We start from the raw sequence: 18,961 nt of genomic DNA on the forward strand, positions 1-18,961 counted from the left end.
GTTCGTTCAAAGACATCTAAGGAATAAGGTTGTTGGTTTTTGAGAGAAATGGGCTGATTCGGCGTTTTCAAGGAATCTCCCAGAAGCCTTCACCTTCACTGTGTTGGCCAGGATTTCTGGGAGTTGTAGACTAAGAACATCTGAGCACCCAAGTTTGGGGACCATTGTTTTACAGGAATTGGGTGTGCACAAAGCCTTAAGTTCTCTGAGATGCTCAGTTCTCGCCCTTCTGCGGTGTTTGGCGACACCGGTTAACCTGCGCCTGTTGGAACACGACCTTGTGAAACATGAGCTGAATTTTATCTGAAATTAATAACCCAATTGTTGAATGTAAACCGTTTCATTTGGAAGCAGCTCCAGTTGAAAACGTTGTTGGCTTAGACTCAGGACCAGGAGAGTTCCCTGAGACCAAATCCCTCCGGATCTTAAAAGCAAATTGCTGGGACACACACACACACAATCACACACACACCACCTCTTGGCTGCTGCTGGCTGAATGTTTGCAGTTGTGATTAGCTGCTTCCAGGTTATGACCTCTCTGGCGATCATTGACTTGAGTGCACTCCAGTCCAAACTGTTTTAACTCCATTCACTTCGGTTAGCACTTAAGCCAGCAGTTTGGCTGAGGTCTGCCACCTGGGGAGGTGTCCACACAAGCACCACACATGCTCTCTTCTCTCTCTTTCTCTCTCTCACACACAAAGAGAGAGAGAGAGAGAGACATGCAATATGCCACAATATAAACAATGCCTCTCAGGCTAAATGTTAAACACAGAGGGATGAGAATTTTGTTTCAGTTCATTTTTTGTAAGAATGTTCCCATATTTGCGAATTTTCTTCGTACCTGTGAATTTTTTTCATATTTGCAAAGGATGAAAAGAATTTGTGGTATATTTGTTTTAGTTTTAGAGCTGTATAGATTCGCCATTCTCGGGCTATTGCTTTGCATGTTGATCTCGTAAAATTCTGGGGTTGAATCTCAGCTTATTCAACCATGCGGGTGCTGACTTGGGAACACCAACATCTGAGCATCTGTCTTTATTTATGGACAGGATCATCATGTTTATTACCTACGTGGCAGGCATGTCCTCTCCATGAGCTACTCCAGTCTAGCAACAGCAACACCAGTTGAATTTCTCTGGTACGAATAAGGGCGAATTTTCGTACGGTTTGTTTTTGAAGCATTTATCAACATCTGCCACTCTCTTCCTCTTCAGGATGGAAGGAGCTTTATATATAATTATAAACTAGAACAGTGAGATCTTTACATTGTGGATTCTGAAAAGTTTAATGAAACACTTAGTCCAAGGGGTTCAATGAAAAAGATTTGTATACATTCTGCTCTGGGCCAAGAGCTTCCTTGGACCAATTCACATCTTCGTAGTCACAATTTTCTTTTGGTGACACCTACAGAAAGCATTAGCTGGAATTTTTTTTTCTTTATGACTAGCATAGCTACCTTTGCTTTCTCCGCTGTGTTTTCAGTATTAAATATTATTGCATCTTACACAATCCTAGGGACAAACGAGGGTCATGTTGATTTTTGCAACTCTTCCTACGTCTCCAAAGATAGGTTCAGTGTCTGGCTGTTTTCCAACCAACTTTTGTCACAGATTCCCAGAGCTAGTAACCCCTGGTTATTAGAGTCATTAAGGCTCATTTAAGTTTGTCTTTTCTTATTCCTCATTTCCCATTAAAGGACCATCGTTAGCTATTAGCTAAACAAAAGGCTGGAGAGAGAATAAGGGAGGAAGGTCCTCAGTGCACTTTGTTCTGCCTAATAGCTTTTCTGTTACAATATTTAATTAAAATCAGATTTATCCAGATAACAGGAAATGGCCCTTCTTATGCCAGACCAAGAGGCACTTCCTCTTGGCGAACTTGCTTTTCCTCTCTGACGTCTTGCAAAGCTTCTAAGTTGGCCTTGAATTTGTGCTGGGTGCTGGGGCAGCTACTGACACTGGGAGATTTTTGTTTCCAAAACTAATATTGTTGTTGTAATGGGCCGTCAAGTCGACTTGTGGTGAGCCTATGAATGAATGACCTCCCAAATGTCCTCTTCCTCGAAAGCCCTGCAAACTCAAGCCTGTGGTTTCCTTTCGGGAGTCTGTTCATCTCATACTCTGTCTTCCTCTTTTCCTGCTGCCTTCAGCTTCTCCTAGCATTATTGTCTTTTTCCAGAGAATCCTGCCTTCTCCTGATGTGCCTAAAGACAGCCTCAGTTTTGACATTGTTGCCTCCAGGGAGAATTCAGGCTTGATTTGCTCTAGGACCCACTTGTTTATCTTTCTGGCAGTCCAGAAAGCTCTCCTCCAGCACTATATTTCAAATGCATCAATTTATTTCCTTTCATCTTTCTTTACCGTTCCAGCTTTCACACCCAGACGTGGTGATTGGAAATAGAAGAGTGTGAATGATCTTGGTCGTGATCTCCAGCAATGCATCCTTACTCTTGATTATTTCGCCCCCTAATCCCTTCATTGCTACCCTTCCTCGTCTTGGTCTTCTTCTGATTTCTTGGCAGCCGTCTCCTTTGGGATTGACGACTGGATCCAATCTAAGGACAATAAAGTTCTGTTGGTCTTTGTGGTGGAGAAAAGGCTTGATCTACCTGGCCCTGGATCCCCTAGAGCAGTGGTCCCCAACCTTGGGCCTCCAGATGTTCTTGGACTTCAACTCCCAGAAATCCTGGCCAGAAGAGGTGGTGATGAAGGCTTCTGGGAGTTGTAGTCCAAGAACATCTGGAGGCCCAAGGTTGGAGACTACTGCCCTAGAGACCAGGGAGGCTGGAGGTCCAATAGACTCAGAGGACATCAGACGAAGGCCGTCTGAGAAAGGCCGTCTTGACTCTCAGCCTTCAGGAGCCCAGGATGCTGAAGGAAGGTCTGTGTCCAGCTGAGAGGAAGAGGCTGGACCACCTCCCGGCCCATGAGAACATCACAGATTAAAGGCACAAGCCCAGCCAGAAGACCGCCTTCAAGAAGAGCTCGGCTGCATGAAAGGAGAAGAAGAGACCTCCTCGAGGCCAGAGGGCTTCCGTGAGGGAACACTCTTCCTTCCAAAGAGGCCACCGGGCCAAACTTTGCAGCTGAGTTGCTTTTCCAACCGGCCTGTAGCTGCGCTGTAGGCGGGACTCCAGCCGCTGAGCTGCACAATGTTCAGGCTGGGGTTTAGAGTCTGTTGCAGACAATGACTCTTCTGTCTTCGCCTTGGTGTGCTGTGTGTCGAGGGTGATGATTTCCTGGCTGGTTATGATGTTTGGACAGGCTTCACTATGATTCTGGAACTTCCCATGTCTGTTGTTGTGTCTGCTGAACTGGCTCGATCAACTTCATCTTTGGCTTTGGATCTCATGTCTCTTGTTTTCCCCGACCATCTGGTCGGACTCTGTTTGCCAGACCTTTGTTTTACCTCTCGATCCTGATTCTGTACTCAACCGCCTGGGGCGATGTGTTCTATTTATGCCTCAGCATCCGCGGACGTTTACTCTTGCCGCCGGCCTGCCTTGGGACAAATCAGTCGGGCATCCCAGGTTGAGCCATTGGCTTCTTGCATCTCTGACGTGGCTGTTAAGATGTGTTGGTGCAGAATCCTGTTTTAAACTGGGTTTGGGGGAAATTCAGACCCTAGAGGTCTCGATCCAGAAGCCCCATCATTTCTCTTCGACGGGGGTCAAGGAACGAGACCGCAGTTGGTGAGGTCCAAAGCATCTAGTGGGCCAAACGCTCTCCAGCTCATTTTAAATAATAGTTGAACCAGTTGTTTTGACTGTTTAGGCAACGAGAAAAACAATCCATGAAGCAGGAGGACAAAGAGAGAGAGAAACAGAGCTGACGCCAGGGTTTTGATGGACTCCGTCAAAGGTTGCGCCTTGCGTTCTGCCTGAGCTTCTGGATAGTCAGCAACCATTACACCTGCCTGCCTGCTTCCAACCATCCCCTACCTTGCTCTGGTGAGATCACCTGGACCCACCTCCACATCTCAGGTGTCAATCTCAGGGGATCGGAGTCTGCTGACTTGGCAACCAACAAGGTCCATTCTTTGATGTGGCGGTGAAAACGGGTCCTCCCTGATGCTCAAAAGCACTTCCATACCTGCTCACGTTCTCCCACGCTCTCAGCCTTCAAAGAGGTTCAGGGGCCGAACCTTGGCCTTCCCAGAGCCCCCAAGTCGCTGTGGCTTAGCCGGTCTCTCCATCTTCAAGCAGGGAGTGGGGGTGGCGAGCCTTTGCCTGCCTCCAGGGTCTTCCCCACCCCCCTTGTATCAAACTCTAATTAGGTATAAAAGGGCACCGTGCAGGGCTTGGCAGAAGAAACGGTGATGGACATAAATAAATGATTCCCCTTTGTCATTAATTGTCACATCTCAAAAAAGCAGGAGATGGTTGAGCCCAGAGGAGGGAGAGCGACTTCTATGCCAGGGGTGGTGACAGCGGTCGTAGTAGTGCCATCATCTCCACTTGGCCCCCATTATTATGTAGAGGCTCAGCCTCTTAAAGCCAATTATCGGAGAGGCAGAGATTGATCGGAGACCCTCTGGCCTCGTTTGCATGCTAGGATCATTAAAAGAATAACAAAATAACCGCACGCGGAAGGCGATGGGTGAGGATGTCCAGAGGCCCCAGTTCTGTGGGTGCTTGTGTCAGAGGCTCTTATGGGGACATCAGAAACCTACCAGGATAGAGAACAAGGGGGGGGGGAAGGCGAGTAATCAGAGGAGGGATAAAGATTTCCCATTTCCAAAAATGCAGAGATTCATGCATGGATTGCAACCAAGCATACAGTATCCAAAACAGTTTTGATGTGATGCCTTGGTTTGATTGCAAATACGAATGGGATCAATGTATGCGCAAAGGCTTTCATGGCTGGGATCTGATGGTTGCTGTGGGTTTTTCGGGCTCTTTGGCCATTTTCTGAATGTTGTTCTTCCTAACGTTTCGCCAGTCTCTGTGGCCGGCATCTTCAGAGGACAGCAGTAGCACTCTGTGCCCTGGTGCAGTTGGTTTGGGAGTTGAGTCTTTATAGCTGTGGGATCAGCTTTTGTCCTTTGCACGGAGACTAGCAAAATGTTAGGAAGAACAACCTGCAGAACATGGAAGACCAACTTAAAACTACCTGTTCTATCTGCCCAATCAGGTAAAGGCGAGCCACATGCTCCGGGCGTAATAAAGTAACTGTCTGGAAAATACCATTTTCATTACCTCGGATCAAGTCAAGAGCCCTGCTTCCCACAAAGAGTTCCTTGTTCTTTTAAAAGAAAATTCTGCAGATCGTCCTGTAACGAGCCATTGATATGCAGATGGGCACGGATCTGTATTTCCAGGGTGAGGGGATAAATCTACACACATCTCTCCAGTTTGTCCCCCACCCCTCACTTTTATTCCTTAGATTTCCCCCCACCCACTCTGGTTCCAGCCTGTTTTACATTTTTATACAAAAAAAGAGAGAGAGAGGAGCCCGTCCCCCTTTAATCTGCGTTCCGGGGACAACCTGTCACAGAAGCTTTTGAAAACAGAGCCTCCGGACTTCATTCAGAATGTAACCCTTGCCTTTCTGAGGGCTGACCGTGTGAATTAACTGGGGAGTGGGGGGCATGAAGGAGGGAGGGAAACAGACACAGAGATGGTCCTTAATCTTGGCTTCCATGACCCATTTTGTCATTTGTTCCCTCCTTGCCGTTCCGCAAGAGTCACCCGACCGGTTTGTTGAGAACAATGTGCACAAATTCAGATACACGGAGGGCCAAATCAGAAAGGATTGCCTGATCGCCTGGAAGCAGTCCTTGGTGCATTTTAGCTGAGTGGGTTGACTGGAGCCAGCTGACCTGGGCACTGGCTCCTCAATCTGAGGGCTGGGCACCAAGCGTGTGTGTGTGTGGGGGGGGTCAATTTCAGCTACCCAATGATGGTCCTTAATCTTTCATCAGACTCAAATGGTTGGGTAGTTCTTCAAACAGAGGATACGGGTGCAAAAAACAAACAAAAAGGATGTTATTATTATATTATTGCAGTGAGACAGAGCACTTGGGTTGGTTGTTGGATTCATGGGGTATCTCCTGAGAGTACTCAGCCAACCTGGGTGGCTTTGGGCAAGCTGCATAGTTCCAGGATGCCCTCAGAAGAAAGGGAATGCGAAACCACTTATGTGTATTCTCTACCTCAGTAAAGGTAAAGGTTCCCCTTGACATTGAGTCCAGTCGTGTCTGACTCTAGGGCGCAGTGCTCATCCCTGTTTCCAAGCCGTAGAGCCAGCGTTTGTCCCAAGACAGTTACTGTGGCCAGTGTGACTAGACACGGAACGCCGTTACGTATTTTTCGCTCCATAAAATGCACCTCTCCATAAGACGCACCAGATTTTTAGGAGAAGAAAACAGGGAAAAAATAATCTGTTTTCTTCGCTCCATAAGACGCACAGACTTTCCACCCCCTGGTTTTGTGGAAAAAAAGTGTGTCTTATAGAGCAAAAAATACGGTATGTGATTTGCGAAAGGGGACTTAAAGGCAAAATTAATTAAGAGCAAATTCTCTCTCTGTGTGTATGCATGTGTGTGTGTGTACAACTATAAACACATGCAACTATAAACACAAATAGTGAATATTTTACTTTTCTTCACTTCTTTCTTCCCAGCCGTAGAATATGCAACTTTCTTAGGGTTTCCTAATGTCAATGGCAACAAATCCAAATGCTTTCATTGTGATGAAATTACTGCTGATGCATAATTTTGTGTGTTTTTTTTTTTTTTGCTAATGTTAAAAAAAAGACAGGGGGCTCTTTTTTCACTCTCAGGCAGGAGCAACATATTCTTACAACAGGTGGGAATATTTCTCAACACAGTGCCTTGGTGTGTCAGGATACCGTTTTCTGCCAAGGATGAGAAAATTCGCACGTATTCGTTCCATCTTGAGTAGCCAACTCAGTGTAAACCTTCCATGTATTTGCAGCCTTTTTCTCAATTTCTTTCTGATTTGTGTGTTGAAACCAATTGCCACCGAGTTGTATTCTTTCTTTAGGTGGCCCGGCTGAAAGGGTTCTTCTCCAGATTAGATTATTTGATCTCAGTGGGTGCTTTTCGGAAAGAGAAGGGGGTGGACAGGAGAGGCCTGTTTATCTTCCATAATTGAGCATGCTCCTGGAGAGCCATTAGACATCGTTATGAACAGCCCTCATGCACACCCTCACCGTAATGAGGAAGCCTGATGTGAAATCAATCCTGTCTCATAATGAACCTAGAGTTCTCGCCCCTCCAAAACTCTATTCACTGTCATGTCTTAGGAGAATAAATTAGCTATCTTCCCAACTTTCTGAGGGTCTGGACGCTAGTGGCATCAAGGAAGTGGCCAAACATGGCTTCTAGCCCAGATCCTTTTGCCAAACCCATGAGAAGTGCCGACTTAACTTTAAAGGACAGCCAATACTTTATCAGGGAACAATAAATCAGATTCCTGTCTCAGCCTGCTTAGCCTCCACTCCACTCCAGATACATAAATACCCAAATAAACCAGAAATAATCTATTTTGGAATCAACACAGTACATTTTGAATGGGAGGCAGTTATCATAGCAGACTCCATGTGAGAGTGTCAAATGCAGCTGTAGGAACGGACCATTCACCAGGAGTATGTCTTTTGTACAGCTAATGGCTCTTAATTTTCCCTTGAAACTCAATCTGTTTTACCAAATACTCTTCATAGTGATGGGGATAACCTTGCAATAGTATATTCTTGTTAGGAAAATTCCTCCTTCTCTGCCAACTCTTGTTAGGATTACACCTTTTGTTCAGAGGGAACTGGGAACTGGAAAGTAGTAGATGATGTTAGTGTGTCAAAATGTCCCAGTTTTTCTTCCTTGTAAACCATTGTTGTTTGAGGATGTGCTGTTGGGGTTGCTGCAGAGAGTCTGAGCCCACAAGTACACAATTTTGATCTCTCCTGTGTCCCCTTAGATCAAGCCATCCATTTTTCCAAAGTCCATTTTTTTCAAATGCTCATTAGGAGTATTCTGAGGATTTGTTAGGGAGATGCATTTCTCCATTTTGACCTCTCTCTTTTTGGGAGGGGGCAAAGGTATGGGGAGCTTATGGATGTTGAGGTTCTCTGAAGGTTGCACAAAACTGCCCCAAGACCCACAGAGTTCCGATCCATGATTTAGGGTGATGGTTCTCAACCTTGGGTAACCCAGGTGTTCTTGGACTTCAATTTCCGGAAAGTCCGGCCAGCAGTGGTGAAGGCTTCTGTGAAGTGTAGTTCAAGAACATCTGGGTTACCCAAGGTTGGGAACCACTGATTTAGCGTTGTCACCTGATTCCAGGAGACTGGCTTGTTGGTTCCAAACAAGCTACGATTCATAAACCAAGAATGAGTGCTAGTTTACAATCCTGGTTCATAAAGGACTGAACGACCCAGCGTATTGGAGTTGAATGGTACATGAAACAAACCGTTTTTCATTGATCTAGCAGCTTGTACTAAAGTTAAAATAAGGGTGAAGGTAAAAGTGCATGGAGCCCCGCTTGTATGATAGTTTGGAGTTCTCCCATTAAAATAACTGAACATGGCCTTTAAAAAAAATCTCTGTCTTGATCTCTTTGTCTTGGACGAAACACCGTTCCTGCTGATCCTTAGGACTCTAAATATTTTGCAGGTCTTTATATTCTTTGCTTCCACGGATACAAATAACGCTCTCCCCTGTCCCAAGCTGTCTCTCTTTTCCTCTTGAACGGTAACTTCCCGAAATCTACCCATGCTCTTTCATTACAATTATTACCTGCAGGCCATGCTTAGCATAGCAAAGACATTCTCTTAAGGTCAATACAAATTAACGGCAAATTTAATTAAAGCTTCCCGATGCTTCGGCATAAAGTGGTGTCTAATGGGGACCTCGCTGGGTTCTTGGCTGGAAGGGGATGATCAATAATGAACAGTCATTTAAAGCAGGGGTGGAAATTAGAGGGAATGGAAGTGCGGAATATGTGAGGTTACTTCGAAATTTGCTGGCGGGGCAGATGGGGAAAATGAAACAGGGTAGAGATTCAGTCTTCATAGAATTATAGAATCATAGAATGATGGATTGAGTCCAACCACCAGCTATCTTATTGCCCCTTAACTCTTCTTTTCTCAAAGCTAAACATGCCCAATTCTTTCTGTCTTTTCTCCTGGGGCTTGGTTTCCAGCCCCCTTGATCATCCTTGTTGCCCTCCTCTCACCTTGCTCCCGTTTGTTGGCATCCTTCTTAAAGATGGTGTTATGTGATGACCCCATGGATCATCAAGGGTCTTTGGCCATGAAGGGGGCTAGTCCCCAGTGGGAAGGAAATCTGCTCTTGGAACTTGAAGTCAGATAAAATGAGGCTTGAAAAGTGTCTTGTAAATTGAAACACCCTAAACTGATGAGACGGGAAAATTCAGCAGGTGTTCATTATATCCCCGTCCATGAAGTTCCTACTTGCAGCCAGTGCTCTGATGATGAGGGGGCCACAGTCAAGGGGGATGATGGTGAATGTCCTGCGGATCAGAAGATCGGAGAAACAGACACAGTAACCAGTGTGGCATAGCACTGTGGTCCCCAACCTTGGGCCTCCGGATATTCTTGGACTACGACTCCCAGAAGCCTTCATCACCACCTCTGCTGGCCAGGATTTCTGGGATTTGAAGTCCAAGAACATCTGGGGGCCCAAGGTTGGGAACCACTGGCATAGCAGATAGAGTGATGGACTAGCACTCAGGATACCTTGGTTCAAATCCCCACTCAGCCATGGAAACTCGCTGAGGATGTGGAACTGATAAAACAACTCTTTAAATATCTTACTTACCTTGAAGGCTCTGTTAGCGTCACCATAATCTAGTTTCAAGTGATCGTCATGGCAGTTCTCATAGCGATACCCCCAAATGTGCTCCGAAAACTCACTTAGCTTTTATTGACCTGTATCAACAAACAGGTTTGGCAGCTTTTCTCCTCCAGCAGAGGCAGGTATTTTATAAAGCTAATGAATCTTAACTACAGATGGAAGACCAAGCTCAAATCCTTTGCACCAGCTGCATTCTCAGGGGGAAAATCCAGCCCTCCTCATTCATAACTGCTTGTAAGGATGATGGCTAGGTTCAGAGACAAGAGGTTTCCAGATTTCCAGCACGGAAGTGCTTCTGACTCTCACCAGTTTTGCAAATAGCAAGGGGGGGTGTCTCTCTTTGTCCACAGAATTTATTTTGCTGGGGCACTGTTACGTGGTCTATGCAGGGTGCCTTTTGCCAGGCAGAAAGAATTCTTGAAATCAGAATTTCCTGGACCCACATTACAAATATATAAATAGATGAAAAGAATCTGTTTGTCAGCAGGGTAGAAGCAATTCCTTGCATGCAAAAAGCAGATGCTTCTGTCTGTTCCTACGTCTTATGACTCCTCCAAACCCCCCCCCCCCAAGTTTATTGGAAGCAAAGCAGTTATGGTTCATACAGGCAGTCCATGGTGCCATTAAAAAAAAAACTGGTGAGAAAACCCGGGCAAAATTTAACATTCCTGCACTTTTGAGCTGAATGAATACTGTTGTGTGTTTTTCAAGATAGGCTGAAAGGATTTAGCTGTTGGGTTTAGTATGGACTGCCAGTACCTCGAAGCCTTCCGCCCCTCACTTGATAATGAACATTTTATAGCACGTTAAGCAGAATGATTGATTTAGTTCCTAAGCTTGTATTTGCTGGGCAACACACACACACACACACACACCAAATGTTGGAGTGGAACACATGGAAAGAATCATTCTTCCATATTAAAAAAAAAAACCAGTGAGAAATGTTTTTGTTAGAGCGCTCACCACGTCCCGAGGTCATGGATTCCATTGTCATACTGCTCTAACAGTTAAGAAGTTTTTCCTGCTGTTCAGCCTAAATCTGGCTTCCTGTTAACTTCAGCCCTTGTCATGTATCCTGCATTCTGGGATGGTGGAGAACAGATCCTGTCCTTCCTCTGTAGGACGGCCTTTCAAGTATTTGAAAAGTGCTGTCGGATCTCCCCTTCTTCTTCTTCTTCATTTCTCAAGGCTAAACATGCCCAGTTCTTTCCGCCTTTCCTCCCAGGGCTTGGTTTTCCAGTCCCCTGATCCTCCGTGTTGCCCTCCTCTCACCTTGCTCCAGTTTGTTGGCATCCTTCTTAAAGCGCGGTGTCCGAAGCGTGGTGTCCCTTAAAACCTTTCACACCTGCCGGGTTGGAAATTGGGACGAAACGCCATCAGGACACTAGACTGAATTAACTCTTGCCCATGATGGGCAGAGTTCTTTTATATGAACCCTAGCATCTTGACCGTGATGGAGAGAATACCCAGAATTTCAACGGAGAAAGGGTAATGATGCTACACCAGAATGCACCACCACCGACCCATCTCATTGGGCTCTATCCCATACCTCTCCTGGTCGCTTTGCACATTCAAGAGGACTGTGCATTTTGCAATCTGTTAATGAGGCAGATTGGCCGCAGATCAAACTCCTGCCTTTTTTCCCCCTCAAGTCTCGATAATTGCCCTCTATGGCTTCTTAGAAAACACAGCGATTAGCAGAAGTCTCCTGGACTGCCGTTTAGCTCTCTTTCCGATTCTTGGCTCCCACCCAGCGAAGGACTGCTCTGCCGGCAGAGTGGGGAACAAAGAGCTCAGCGGGGCTCAGAACTAGCAGCAATTGGGGGGGGGGGCTTTTTTTGACTTCAGCTCCCAGCCTCCCTCAGTATTGGGAGATTCCAAAGGACAAGGGTGGGAAGAAATGAGACAGGAGAGTTTTCCTCCATGCACTTTACAGGTAAATAATGCCAATCAAAGCTCACTTTGTGTCTTGCGTTTAGGTGCATGAGGATAAGCCACGGCAGGAAAAAAAAATCTCCTCCGAGCATGAGATAACGCATTATTTCCTGAGAGAGACGACCTTTGTTCAAACTGTGCAATTGCACAAAAGCTGCTTTGCTTGCATGGAATTCTAGAGATTAGAAGCAGTGGATAGGTTGTTTGTGTCCTTTTTTTAAAAAAAAACCCACAACAACTACTACCCAAACCCTTTGGAGCTTGTTGTGCAGGCTTGGTTTCCCAAAGGGAAAAGATACTAGTTTTGAAAAGACGGAGGTCCAGCTTGACAGCATGTCCTGTGCATTGAAGCCGCCAACCCTTCTCTGTAGTATACATATTGACCGTAACAGAGTTTCAGAAATCCAGAAATTCTGAAGTTTCAAAAATTCGGAATTCCGAATCTAAAGAGCTGTCATTCGGAATTCTGAATCTGAATTTTGCTTCCAAGTGCACTTCCGTACCTTGTCCTGAGAGCAGGGTTTGGAAAGGTGACCAGCCCTGCTGGCTGAAGCCTTCTAAAGAGCTTCGTTCTCCTAAAGCAACTTTCCTAATCTGTTGCCAGGCCTCCCTTCAACCGGTGGAGATAAAAAATAATAAATGTGCCTATGAGCAATTCAGACTCATTCTGGCTTGCTACACTTTCCAGTTTACGTCCGGTGGCAGAAAGACCGACCCTACTTGGTCTCTTTAACCACCACCATTGATTAAGCAGTTAAGTGGAATGATTTTGCTATCTGTCATGAAGACAGGTGCTCCGGAGTGGGGGAAATGCTCCACCCTTAACAGTTACGCTTAGCTCTCGTTAAATGAAGAACAAAAGGCATTGACCGCTCAGTAAATATTTATGGGCAAGTGATGGCCAGAGAGCTATTTGTGCTCAGCTGAAGGCATGTATAGCGAGCAGGCCAGGACTGCCCGTCTGCTCTCTTTTCTATGCATGGTGCGGTGTGTTCAGGTCCAACTGGAGAAGACCTTACTTTTAACCCAAGTTGTTCCACATAAGAAGGAAACATCTCCCTTGATTGTCCTCCACTGCTTCCACTGAGCTATTAATGATCACCAGCATAATTAAGTTTGAAACAAGATATAATATGTCAGGCCTGTTGCAAATCTAAAAAAAAAAAATTCATCGTATTTCAGCTGGATGCTCTAAACTAGCATCAACGAGTTATTATGTCTAGGCATAACAACATTACAAAGTGAGCGTTCACGGATCAAGTCCACTTCTTTAGACAAAAGGGAATAGAATGAAATGCTGAATCCACGAGCAAAACCTTTCAAATGCTCATTGGCTTCAAGGGTAAAACACTCAACGTGTTCATTGATGTTCAAACAATGTGTAGATCAGCTACTGTTGAAGTGTCCACACTGTGTAGATGGAAAACTATTATTTATTCACTTGAATTGTTTAGATAAATCTGAGCTTCTGTTCAACGTTTCTACAGCTCTCAAAAAACAAAAAAAAACACAAAACACAAAACACCTCCTAGCCAGTATGGCCAGGGGTCAGGCCACCTAGTTTTTGATCCCAAAAACCAACATCTCATTGTTAATATGGGAGATCAGGTGACCGATGTATTCTAAGTTATGAAACCAGTTGAGAAGCTGCCAAGCTTGACCGGAAGTCTTCCTCGGTGATTTGTTCTTTCTTTCAGTGAGGGGAAATGGGAAGAGTGAGGAATGCAGTGTGCAGATGCATATTTACAAGGTTTTAGATGTTTGGTTTCAAAAAATGGAGATGCGTGGGAGGCGTGTAATTTCAAACAGGAAAGCATTTCTGACAGATTTCTCATTAGGCACCCCCAGCTCCTTCCTAATTTTGGACATCTGATTGCCATTAAAATAATTGAAACGGAACTCCTGGGGGTGCTTTAAACCCCCACCCCCACCTGTTTTCTTTTTTCTTTTCTTTCTTTTTTTGGCATGGCTTCTTACGATCGGGTTGAAGCAAGTTCGTGACCGCTCCTGTTCTCTTGGACATGTCTTGCGACCAAAGTCTAGATCTGTAAAAATAATACGTGACTAATAGTTGGCATTTGGAACCCGTGGGCGTGAGACCGGGGGAGAAGCAAAGACCGGGAGCATGACTGGGTCTGTTGTAAGATCTGAGCATGTGTGGAGAATAAGATAATCAATGGGTATTAAGAGGAAGTGATGCAGGGCGGAGATTGCTGTCCAAAATAGTTCTCGATCTAGATGTGCCAGAAAAGGCAATGGCTTTAGTTAGATTTATTGACACACTCAACCCTTTTCTCTGTTTGTTGCTTAAGAGAGTGCCCTTCCCACTGGCAGAATTGTTATGGAGTGTTTATGAACATGCCGTTCCCTCTCATTGGATAAGTGAATTTCTAATAAAGTTTATTTTTTATTTCTCATTGAAAAGCACAATATCTTGGCAGGGGGACGGGGGGACATTTTTCTTTGGAAGGCCAGGGGCAGAAAGGGAGCGCAGCGAGAATTATAAGATGGGTCGCAGACATTTTGTACGATACCTTTATCCTCAGTCAGCATGGTGCAAAAACTCTTCTGGCTAACAAGACAGGAAAATGTATTTATGTATTTCTTAAATTTATATACCGCCTCATTCATGCCATGCACTCTTCTGGGTGGTTCACAATGATCAGATGCTATAGACAGTCAAATTAAAATGAAACACACAACATCCAGGGGCTGAATAACAATAGGCAGAGAGACCACTAGGTCTGTAATGCCTTGCATTTCCATTAGAACCTAGTTCCATCTAGCCACATTCTCCATCTTCATCATGTCCATATGAAGCCGTTATTTCTTAGCTCAGTCTGAAAGGACTGGGGGTTTTAAGCTAACTAGACCCTGCCACAGAAGTCCGGCTGAGGGAATTACCGCAGACCTCTGGGGAGCGGCACTCCCTGAATTTCGGAAGTCCCATGCCAAATATTGCTTTGGATGCAATTCAGTGTCATTTGCTGTCCTTTTTGGTGATGCATAAATGACCCACCTTTAAGTGGGTCTCCTTCTCCCAGGAGAGAAGTATGGCATGAAGCCATGTGGGCAAGAGTCTGTCTTGAACCCACTGTGCGGTGAACCACAATCCGTGAGCGAAAGCTGCCAGTGCTTCTCTGTTTGCCCATCTGCACCGGCCATCCGGAAAAGTTGTTCCAGATAACAACTCAGCTTTGTGTTGCCATCTTTTCATCTGCTCTCAGAATGGCGACTTTGGTTTGTTTGTTTTTGTTGTTGTTCCTTGGTCCATATTTGCAACGTGTTATCATGGCAGCTCCCATGAGTATTAGTAACCGTCAAGCTGTGTGGCTGGAATCCAGGGAATTTGTTTTCAAGTTTATCAAGCACACCCAGCCTGGCCTCTCGCCTTTCAGAGAGATGAATGTCTGGCTTGTTTTGCTGTTGTCTTTTCGAAAACAGTCCTGAGAGGGGGAGAGGGAGGGAGGGAGGGAGAGGAGGAGGAGGGAGAAAACAGCTGGATGAAAGGGTCTTCAACCCACAAACATCTGTTTAGCTCTTCCACAGGTGCAAGGAAACCCCATAGATGGTGGGTTTTGTGAGAAAATAAATTTCAGTGGATGGTTGGTGAAGGTTTTCTTATTGTGTCTTTTTTTTGGGGGGGGGTGGACACTCATTTCCCCATGAGGGAAGTGGGGAGGGAATCCAGGATTGTGGCTAAATGTGTTCATGGGACATTGTCAGCTTCGCAGGGGTAACATTTAATCAGATGTGGGTTTCCAACACCAGTGTATTCCCAAGAACAATTCCACGTTTGCCAAATTTTGAATGGGACCCAGCCTATTTCCCTTGCAAAATCATTCAATTAAATATATATTTTTTTGCCACTAGAGAGCGCAGGGGAGCATTTTCAGTTTTTTTTTAAAAAAAGGTTTTGAAGGTATAGGTTTCGTGGGAGCTGGTGCCCTTCCCCATGGTGTGGGGGTGGGTACATGCAACTGACAGCCCTTGGAAAGCGATCCACGTCTGACTTAGCTGGATAGGATTAGGCTGTTTGATCATCTTTATGGGATGCATAATAGTTGCTCAGAAAGTGGCACAGGGATCCCACATTGCCTGTCTCACGCATAGACCCAGCACATGCACAAACACACAAAGGGCTTTTTTGTGACATCACTAGGGAACCCCGCCATGGTCTGAGGGCCCACCCTTGTGATAGCATAAGGGGCCTCCACCCTGGCCCTGAAATTCCAGGGCATGAGATGCTGTCAACCTGCCGACCCCGGTCACAAGGCTGTGGAACAGTCCAATCGGGATGGGTTCTTACCAATGTCCTTTTATTTCCATAGGAACCTGATGCCGAGAACCTTGGAGGGACAGATCACCATGGAGAAGACCCCGAGCTATTTTGTGACCAAGGAAGCTCCCCAGCGCATTTACAACATGTCGAGGGACACCAAGCTGATAGTCGTGGTACGCAACCCGGTTACGCGGGCCGTCTCGGACTACACACAGACTCTTTCCAAGAACCCCACCATCCCCAGCTTCCAAAGCTTAGCCTTCAAGAACTTGAGCACCGGACTTATTGACACCACCTGGAGCGCCGTACGGATCGGCATTTACGCCAAGCACCTGGACAACTGGCTACGGTATTTCCCCTTGTCCAGATTCCTCTTTGTCAGCGGGGAGAGGCTGGTGAGCGACCCGGCCGGCGAGATGGGCCGGGTCCAAGACTTTCTGGGCCTCAAACGGGTGGTGACCAACAAGCACTTCTACTTCAACGAAACCAAGGGCTTCCCGTGTTTGAAGAAGCCGGAAGGGAGCAGCCGGCCCCGGTGTTTGGGGAAATCCAAAGGCCGGCCGCACCCCAAAATCGACCGGCAGGTCCTTCAACGCCTGCAGGAGTTCTACAGACCTTTCAACATGAAGTTCTACCAGATGACAGGGCAGGATTTTGGGTGGGATTGACTGGGAGAGACCTCTTTGCACAAAAGGGAAGCAGCTTGCCTTGCAATGGGAATGAGGGGGTGGCCTGTTGGCCTGTCAAGATGATCCATGACATGGATCTCTTTTATTTCCCCCCCCCCCCCAAAAAAAAATCCCTGTGCTGGTCGCACACTGTGGTCACAGCAGATCAGGGGCATGGAGATCTGGAACAAGACTCCTAGGAACCGTTTCCCGTTCTTTCTAATTTATATCACCTTTTGCCGGTTAAAAAAAAAAAGAAGTGTACGCTGAGCAAGGAGGGAGAAAGTATTTAAGCTTGATTTGTTAAAACTGGCGTCAACAAAACAAGAGTGATGGAAAAAAACGAGTGATGGAATTTCAGAGCCTATTAAATATTCTTCTGAATAAACTTGGGTATTATAGATCAAGCATGAATATTTGTGTGTGTGTGTGTGTATGTGTGTGTGTGTGTGTGTGTGTGAGAGAGAGAGAGAGAGAGAGAGAGAGAGACTCATGGCAGATAGATGCAATGAACAGTTTTCTTTCGCATATATGAATTTATTATTTATTTAAAATATTTTTATCCCACCTCTCTCCATAAAAAGAATCCAAGGCAACTCACATCATGTTAAAGACAATACATAGACACTAAAAACAGTAAGTATACAAATATTTAAAAAGAAGTAAACAAGAAATACATTAAAAAGAGTAAAATCAGCATTAAAACACGTTTAAACCAAACGGAGCACGACCGTTCATTTAAAAATTCCTCTCAGACCACCAGTTATTAAAGGAAAGCCTACCTGAGGAAGGATAGCAACAATGGGGCCAGCCTAGCTTCCCGTGGGAGAAAAATTCAGTGGCTTAGAGCAGTGGTCCCCAACCTTGGGCCTCCAGATGTTCTTGGACTTCAACTCCCAGAAACCCTGGCCAGCAAGGGTGGTGGTGAAGGCTTCTGGGAGTTGAAGTCCAAGAACATCTGGAGGCCCAAGGTTGGGGACCACTGGCTTAGAGCTCTGACTGCATAGCCAGAGGTTGGGAGTTCAATTCTCCTCAGTGCCTCCTTGACAGAAGCTGGCCTTGAATATCTATAAGGTCCCTTCCAGCTCTCAAGTTCTAAGGTGATGATGATGATGATGATATTGTTTGAAACACAAGTTTCCAAACCTGAATAGAAGTGTGATTCTTAATTTACTAATTTTCAAAAAATTTCTTCCCTCTGGTCAAGACTATGAAACATTTTGTGCGTTTTTCACAATTTTGCACGTTTTTTTGCAAAAAATAACCCCCACATTATTTGTGTGGTGCACAAAATCCGTGTTTCGAGTAGGAAGCATTCTGTTTGGCACAAATTACAAGTAGTTTTCAACCTACCCCAAACTTTGGCTCTGAACCATTTTTTTCCCCCTGCTGATTTTTAAAAGTGCTGCTCTTTTCGCTGTTGCGCAGGAGCACAAAATTCTCACAGCCATTAATCTTTTTTTTTTTGACAGGGTGTTGCAAGAGGTGGAGACTTCTGTATTGCTAGTATTTGTTGCATCCTTTATCATGAGACTCAGAAAGAAAATGGCCTACAGCTTAAATTCACTTGCACAAGTGAAATGAAAGGGAGGCCAGAAAGCAATTAACGGAGTTCAGTCTTTGAACTTAGAAATTCATATTTTGTTCATTTGCAAAATAGCCGTTGTACTGTCATAAGTGAGAATCTCTATGTCTGTGGTTTCCCTCTGTCCTCTTATTCACATGAGCTTCAACATTTCAAAATTACAGCAGTAAATTGCCATTCATTTTAGAGTTGGTGCTTGTATTCCTCAATGTACGCCAATCACACAAGAGGTGTGCAGCGAGAAATACAGCCACCAACTCTTGCTATGTTATGCACCATCATAGTAGGCTTTGCAAGGTAAGCAAGATATTTAAGGAACGGCCAGTTGTCAGTTTCACCCACACACAATGAATTTCCATGGTGATTCAAACCCAACTCTCTTGAGTCCTAGTCTGACATTCTATCCACTGCACATCACTGGATGTCTCAATCAACTTCTTAACTAATATTAATCTGCCCTTATTTGTGGTATCATTGCATCTGTGCTAGTGTGCATAATCAATATGATTCTGGTGCCTGTTTCTTAGTGTACACACAACCCTAAACATAGCACAAAGATCTTTACCTCCTTTATTGCAGACAAAGACTGATGCACAAGTAATTCAACTATGCACGACATATTCACTGCCACTGATGTGAGAACTCCATTTTTAC

At 45.2% G+C, this 18,961-nt stretch overlaps 1 protein-coding gene across 1 annotated transcript in view; it reads left to right on the forward strand.

Annotated features, from left to right (window-relative positions):
- The window catches only part of HS3ST6 (heparan sulfate-glucosamine 3-sulfotransferase 6), a 54,563-nt gene extending 37,434 nt beyond the window's left edge, over positions 1–17,129 (forward strand). The window contains exon 2 of the mRNA XM_072982370.2: positions 16,104–17,129. Within this exon, the coding sequence (XP_072838471.2) occupies positions 16,104–16,722 (619 nt within the window). The 3' untranslated portion in view covers positions 16,723–17,129. The remainder of the gene's footprint in view (positions 1–16,103) is intronic.
- The last annotated feature ends 1,832 nt before the right edge of the window (positions 17,130–18,961 follow it).

Source organism: Pogona vitticeps, chromosome 13, assembly GCF_051106095.1.
Source record: "Pogona vitticeps strain Pit_001003342236 chromosome 13, PviZW2.1, whole genome shotgun sequence".
Classification (NCBI taxonomy): Eukaryota; Metazoa; Chordata; class Lepidosauria; order Squamata; family Agamidae; genus Pogona; species Pogona vitticeps.